The sequence below is a fragment of the Crocodylus porosus genome, unplaced genomic scaffold, assembly GCF_001723895.1.
Source record: "Crocodylus porosus isolate Cpor-Errol unplaced genomic scaffold, CroPor_comp1, whole genome shotgun sequence".
NCBI lineage: Eukaryota > Metazoa > Chordata > Crocodylia > Crocodylidae > Crocodylus > Crocodylus porosus.
Window position 1 is genome coordinate 75,845,943 of NW_017728931.1, and position 8,100 is coordinate 75,854,042.

Here is an 8,100-nt window from a genome sequence, read left to right on the forward strand (position 1 = left end):
CACACGTGCCTTCCATGCCCACCCCCCTCCCCAGGATTGTGCAGAGTGACAGGGAGCCACCGCCCTGCCGACCCCTGATGAGCCGCCTTTGGCTCTGTCCTGCTCCCCACCTGGGCCCTGTGGCCACACATGTCCCTGGATACCAAGCCAGCCCTGTCCAATTTCCTCCCTCCCTCACTATGGGGGCCTCAATCCCTCCTCTCCCAACAGACTTACCTGTGGGGAGCTGCTTTCCAGGCTACCTGGGAGCCATGTGCATGTGTACATGCACACATACAGATGGCGTCCCCTGCCTGTTGCTCCTCTTGCTCTCCCCAGCCCCTTGCAGGCTGGAACTCTGCCAGCCTGCAAGGGGAAAACAACGGTTTCCTGCATTTTTCTCCTCAAAAAGAGAAAATGTAGCTTTTACTACATTTTTCCATGGTGAACAGAAAACCCAGATCCCTGGAGGTAACCTTGTATGATTTATGTTCTTGCTGCAGTGACTGAAGTCAATACTCTCACCAAACATTCATTAAAATTCATGTATGCTTCTCTGGCTACCTGGCTGCATGTCAGGAGTGCTTTCTCAGATTCTCAGAGCAGAGAATAGCTGGAAGTCGGGAGATAATCAGGAGTTGTGATGCAAATCTGAATTACACATGGCTATATTACTGCCACGCTACAAAGGGGTGGGGGAGAGGGACAAATAATAGCAAGGGCAATTACATATCTGGAACCAGAACACTACCTGTGAGTTAGGAGTGTATTTGCCTTGTGGAATGAGTAGAGAGATGTTTTATGTGGATGACAGTGTGATAATGGATAAGAAGGTGAGCTGAATGCATGAATAATTTACAGTAAAGACACACTTTGAGGCTTACAAAAAACAGTGCTAATCCTTCGTAGATTTAACAAAGTTTGGCTTGTGATGAAAACAAAGGACGTGTTTCAGCTTTTAGCGTTAGCTTCCTGACAATAATAAATTCATTGATTTACAAACCATAGCTTTGTTGTACTAGCTTACACACATTATAAAAACATATTTTTAAATGTGATTGTATAACATAGTTGTCCAACTTATTTATACCATGGTTTTAGATGTTTCTGTATACACAGAAAAACTTAACCAGGTTATACATCATAACTATATGGGTAGGCTAAATGTACCATAGTTAATGCATGTGTTTTTGTTTATGAAGGCAAAAAAAATGTGTTAAAACCATGACTGGGCTGCACGCTATAGCTGATTAGTTACAGGATATGTTTTAAGACAACAGAGAAGCACCCATCTTAAAACCAGTTATTTCATTCAAGTATTAATAGAGAAATCACAGAAAAGAAACTGCTTAAGAGAAATAATAGATGAGCATATGGCAGAGTCTGCATTAGCGGAGAGGTTCTTTGCTTACCCAAGGGTATAACTTTTATCAGAAATTTTAACAGAACTGAATCTACTAAAGGGCATCAAGTAACCAATACTCACAGATCTACAGATGCCTGAAGTAACTGTATTGTTTCAACCAGAGAAACTGAATTGTTTATCTAAATACATGCACTAATGTATTGATATGCATTTAATCAAATTAATTTTTAGAAAAATATACATTATCACTGTTTTCATTCTAAGATTTTATAAAAAATAACTTACCTTGGTGCATAGTTGCATATAAAATGCCCTGCATTTTTTATTCCTGCAACTTCAGGACAAAAGGAAACAGCACAGCCTACCTTATAAGAATTATCCCAAACTACCTAGAAAAAAAAAATATTTCTTTTACAAAAGAAAAAAGAAACTGCTCAACAGTGATTGGTTATAATGGCAATATTAGTTCTCATGAAATAAATATCAGTTCAGACATGTTATCTATATTAGGTAGCCAGTTTTTTAGTTTCCAGAAAATAATTTATTTAGTAATAACTGGAAGTAAAAACAGAAGACCACTTTACATAGAAATTGGAATGATAATGCATGTTTTGATCATGCTTACCATGTATCTTATGGTATAATATGGACTTTGTATGTGCAAAGTTCCAAGGACTGGAACAACCTGCATGCTTTCCTGAGGGCCAGATTTTGGACATAAGTTCATATCCTAATATTAAAGGAAAAACAACTATGACAGCAGACATCCAATTACTGAAAACTTTTGCTGCCAAAGAAAGGCTGAAGTATAGGATAATATTTTGTTTGTGGAGATTTCTTATTATATAAACTATATTCAGTGGGAGAGACAGATATACACAAAAAACTAGGGTTGGGAAATTGGCCATTTGACCAATCAAATGTCAACTGACTGCCCATTATTTAACTGTCAAATATTGTCAAATATTTCATGCAACCAGAAATGTCCTTGTGTAGGTGGTGCCCCTACCTTTTATTGCATCATAGTGTTATCCACTAGCAAGGGCAGGAGTGAGGGCTCCTTGCCCCACAGTCCTGCACTGGTCAGCATCCACATACACATTTAGGAGCTCTGTTCCTCTCCTGAGCTGTTTCAACCTCCTTTCTCTTGCTGCTATCATGTCATATGGGGCTTCAGGAGCTACTTTGTACTGGGGAAAGAATCACAATCAGCAGCATAAAAAACTGTCTCCCACTGGCCCTGTGCTGTGAATGCAGACATCTTCAAACAGGAGGAACACAGTTCAGGTAGCAGGTAGCACATGTCACAAATGCCCAGGAGTCAGGACTGCCCCTGAGTCTGTTGCACTTGCTGAAGAACTAGCACTTCTAGAAGAACTAGCAAATTGCCCATCAAGAACGACGGATGAATTTCAAATGCCAGTGCTCACATTAGCCTCACCGTAGGCGAGTAATTGTCTTCTCACAGTCACCAGGAGCCCAGCTCCCACTTTTCCTGAGTTGGCACTTCCCTCTACCCTCCCCGCTGTGCTGGGCTTCTGGCACCCTTAAAGAACATTACGGACAGACAGACACACAGACAGACTGACTAAGCCCTTTATATATATAGAATTCTAGATTCCCACAGGGTGGCAAACGTTGAACGTAATGTTTTGCACCTGGCTGGAAACAGGGGGTCTGATCATTGAGGATGTTGTTAAATTGCCTCTGTCCTGGACAAACCATTACCTTCCAAAGGCACAGATCTCTGCCCCCAGCAAAGTGATAGACTATTTGGGCTGGTTCACCCCCTTGAGACTCTTGGAGCCAGTAAGATTCAGAACTGTCTGGGGGATATTCCTGCTGAACCTGACAGCTACTCTCTTAGTGCTCTGGTTGAACACCGTGACTTTGGCCAGACATGGTAATACCCAGGTGTCCATTTCCACCACTGCAGCAGCACAGATCCCCCACAGGTATATGAGGGAGCTGAGACAGCTTAAGTAAGAAACTAGACAAAGTGCAGGTGAAGCCATGTCAAAGCCAATCAATTATGGTATAGTTCCCTTTTAAGGAACTATGCTATGGCAGAGGCAGCTGAAGAGGCTTTTTTTCTCCACTGCCATCACATATGCAAAGTGCCATCTGATGGAACCATTCTGGGTAGTAAATAGCCTGGTTAATTTGTGTTGTCTTTGCACAGAAACTAACTCACTCAGTCCTCTGTGATGACGAGTTTGCTACCAAACTGCATGCATTTGTCTTGGCAATGAATTAAGTTGCAGTCTAATTTCAGCGCTGGGGAAGCTTAGTCTCATCTAGTTTATATGGACCAGTTTCAGTTGCTGTCATCCACTGGTAGGGGTGCCAATGTCTCCCTTTGGGAAGGTAGAGTACAAGATATTTAAGTATGCATTGTGCAGCCCTTACTCAAAAAACCATCTGTTGACATTGACTCCTCAGCCAGCTACTGCCGTATCTCCAATATCCCTTTCTCCAATATCCCTTTTTTGGGGAAGATCATTGAATAGGTGGTTACTCCAGGTATTTCTGGATGCTGTCAGATTCCTTTTGCTGTCTGTTTGGGTTTTGTTCTGGATACAGTATGGAGACTGTGCTTGTGGCTTTGGTAAACAATCTTTACCTGGATACCAACAAGAGAAATTGCATCTTGTTGATCTTTCAGCAGCCTTTGATACAGTTGAACATGAGATATTGATAATACATCTAAGTGACCAAATGGACATTCACAGGACTGTTCTAAACTGGTTTTGCTCTTTTCTAGCACAGGAGGTTGTGAAGCATGGTAAGTGGCTGTGGTCTCCTCAGGACTTTTCTTGTGGGGTGCCTCAGGGTTCCATCTTGTCATCCCTCTTGTTCAATGTGTATCTGAAGCCACAGAAAATGATCACACAATTTGTAGTGAGTTGGCATCAGTATGCTAATAATACTTAGCTTTATCTGACACACAGGGTGAGATGAACATTGGGCTAAATGTTTTTTCCCTGTCTGGAAACAGGGAGTCAATATCTATATTAGACTCTTTCCATCCAATTCAGGCCTGCAGTCTGTGCGTATCTACAGTTAAAGACTAGTGTAGCTGAATCATTTGGAACCAAATCCAGATGAGACAATGGTGAAGGTGGTGGGCAGACCTCAGGATTTAAAGAAATAGAGATGGGATATGGTCATCCATTACTAATGGAATTTGGCCTCCCCTTGTCACTTGGGTCCACAGCCTTGGGGTGCTCTTGGACTCTTTGCTGCACTTGGATTCTCAGGTTGTAGTGGTAGCTAGGAGCACATTTCACCAACACCATCTGATGCAAAGGTTGAACCTTTTCTTTCATATTCAGATCTGGTCACCATCATCCATGTTTTTGTAACTTTACGGCTAAACTACTGCAGCACCTATGGGAGGTTGCCCTTGAGGGCCATTTAGAGTTTGCTACTGGTACATCTTCTGATGCAGGTGGGTTGTCAGGACCATATTTCTGCAGTGTTCCATGGTTTGCACTGGCTACCAAGTTTTCTGTATGCAATTCAAAGGGCTGGTCTTGACTTATACAGCCCCTAATGGCCCTGTGTACTGTCTCCTCTCATGTTCCATCATGATCCCTAAGGTTAGTTGAGAACAACCTCCTGCAAGCACCATATGTGCACAAAGATCACTTAGCCAAAACATATGGGAGGTTGTTCGCAGTTGTTGGTCATCAGCTCTGGAATGCCCATCCCCTTGAGGCCTGCCAGAGCCTAAGCCTGGCCATTTTTCAGAAGCCGGGTAAGACCGTTTTATTTGGACAGACTGTTAGCAGGTGGAGTTAAGTTCTGAGTATTCTTTGGGGAACTGTTTTATCTGTTTTTATCTGAAGGTAGCATACAATAATAAATAAATAGAAGTCAAATAACTAAATGCACAAATAAATGAATAAATAATGCAGACAGGACGTAGCAACACTTGTTGAATTCTTGTGATAGGTATCCAGCCACTATCAGATAGATTATAGCAGCAAGAAAAGGCACACTGGTCTCCATCAAAACTTTTGAGTGGTAGTAAAAGTGAAGCTAGTTCCATTTCTACATCATCTAAGAATTTTGCTACTCCATGCACTTCAGAATACGTACTACTGGAAAGTCTTTAGAAATTCATCAAATTAGTATTAAGGGTTTTTCTGGACCAGGTTTCCAGTGACCAGAAAAATGAACTTGATTATATGTTCACTAGAAGGATATAATCAACTTCCCGGTAACAATTCCAAAAGCATTGTGAATTTCAGTTCACTGTTGAGCATCACTATACACCCAGATCATATTTTTAAACTGGTCAGCAATATAGTCACTGAATTAGGTCCACAGAAGATTATTTTGGTTGTGACTGACACTGCTGCTAATATTAAGGCTTTTTCAGCTTGTTGATGATAATTGACGTGCACACCTTGTACCTCATTTGTGATGTTGAAGATCTGACAACTTACTTATCACATGTATTAGAACTGAAAAACATTGTCAAGGTTTTCAAAAGCAAATGAGCATCTGCACTTGACTGAATTCACAGCAAGTGAACCTTAAATTTCTCAAAGATCTTTAAGAACGTGCAAGAAGGCACTTTAGTCAGCTGCTGTTAAAGGAATGGTCGATGTTGCTCTGGAATAATCCACACTGATATCTTTGGTGATGACAAGGTCTCCTTTGGCTGAGAAACTCAAAATTAATTCACTGCTTGAGTGTATAGCTCAGTCCATTCAGAATATGGAAAATTATATGAGTTCTTGATCATTAAGAAACATTTATCCATGTTTCTGATGATGAATTTGATTCTGTTTCTACCTTATAGTGGCTGTTTAAATTATAAGGGATATAAAAAACAAAAAAAACAATGTATTAAATTATAAAGTAAGCAACAACTCATTCCATGGAATCCCAGAAATTGAATCAAAATAACTTGCTCCTTCATCATGGTGGAAAGGGTTGGACACTCTTTGTAGTTTCACAACAGTGGTGGAAATTCTTTTAACATTTTCATGCACGACTGCACTTGTGAAACAAAATTGGTCAGTTTGGAGAAGTATCCATTCAAACTTCAAAAAACATTGAAGATCTCCACTGTTGGGAAGCTGGTGACCATTTTAGACTAGAAAAGAAAATGAAAGATGAAGAGTTGAATTTGTATTCAGATGGAGATATGTATGATTATGATGATGATACAGATAATATCGTCGAAGCTGATGAAGATAATACAAAACAAAATGCTTGAAGAGCCTGCTGTCTACTTAGCACAACTGCATTTAAAAACTCACCTTTATTTTTTTATATTATTTTTATCTATATATTTATGTCTGTTTAGTTTCACTGTTCTATTTTGCAAAGAAAAAAAGGAACTGTTTGGTCTTGAATATTGTTTCCATTCATACTTAGCTAACATTGTTAGTAATAACTCATTACATTTTTTTTGGAATTTCATTTCATGGTGTCATAGTAACAGTTAACTTTTTAAAAAAGTTAAGTAAGTATGTAACCTATTGAAAATTAAAGTATCTTTCTTTACTGTTCTCATATACAGGAAACCCCTTGGTATTCACGGGTTCAGCATGAGCGGTTTCAGATATTCGCGAATGCCAAACCTGCATTTTAAATACACTTTAAGCACTTACCGGAGCTCCTCCTGGGAGCTCCTGCTGTCACCACTGTCGCCATGCCCTCCCACCCCAGCCACTGGGGGCACTGCATTCATGAATGCTGTGGCAGGGCACTGTTGGTGCCTGCCACTTTAAGGGCTGAGCCAAGCAGCCAGCAGGTGCTTGATTGCAGTGACCATTTTAGATCTCTGGCTGCCTATATAAACAGAGTAGTTCACTGCTGGCAGGCCAGGTAGAAACATTGCCTGGCTGCAAGGCTGAATGTAACATCTTGGAGGTAAGGGCAGGAGCTTAAGGGGATGGTTGGAGGCTCCTGCTCCTGGGCATGACCTAAAACTGCACCCTGCAGGGAGTGGATGGCCTGGTGGGGCTCTCAGTTGTGTGAGAGCCCCCAGGAAATATCAGGCCAGTTACCACTCCAGTGAAAAGCAGGTCAGGGTGTCTTAACCCCTAGCCCCCACATCACTGTGAGTACAAGGGGGCCAGGCATGGCTATAACCACCTGAGTGCAGGGAAAGTGTAAGACCCAGAAAGGGCCAGGCATGGCTATGGCCACCTGAGCCCCACTGGAGAGGCAAGTCCCATAGCCCCAGTGAGGAGGTGGAGATGAGGAGCCTCAGTCAGGGGGAAACCAGAGGGCTGGGAGCCCAGAGTGTGTGTATGTGTAGAGTTGCCCAGTGAGAGGTGTGGAGCAGAAGTAGTCCAGGGTTTGGCACAAGGCCAGACTATGTAGAGTAGGGGAACTTGTGGGAACTGAAGGGACTGTGTGGCGAGGCCAGCATGTGAGTAGTGAAGCCTGATGGCCCAGAGGGGTTGCTCAAGGAGAAGCAGGGTGGCGGAGTGTGGCCCAGTAATAAGCAGCATGCCAGAGGCCCTGATGAGAGAGGGGGAGAGTGGAAGAGGCCTCCTGTGAGAGGGGAGGTGGTATGAGTGTGCATGGAGCCTAACTTTGGACTCAGTTTGCTCCAGTCTCAGGTCAGAAGTAATTATGTGGGACCTGGTGGGACTCCACCCATGACTGGACCACGGGTATAGAGGGCTATACCCTGTACAGGAGGGATTGTGTCGACAAAAGGGGTGGGGATGTAGCTCTCTATGTGAAGGAAAGATACATGTCCCTGCAAGCTGATGTTGGCGACC

General features: G+C 42.3%; 1 protein-coding gene across 1 annotated transcript in view; it reads right to left on the minus strand.

Moving 5' to 3' along the window:
• The window catches only part of LOC109315968 (glioma pathogenesis-related protein 1-like), a 28,554-nt gene that overhangs the window by 10,468 nt on the left and 9,986 nt on the right, over positions 1-8,100 (minus strand). The window contains exon 3 of the mRNA XM_019543933.1: positions 1,631-1,734. Within this exon, the coding sequence (XP_019399478.1) occupies positions 1,631-1,734 (104 nt within the window). The remainder of the gene's footprint in view (positions 1-1,630; positions 1,735-8,100) is intronic.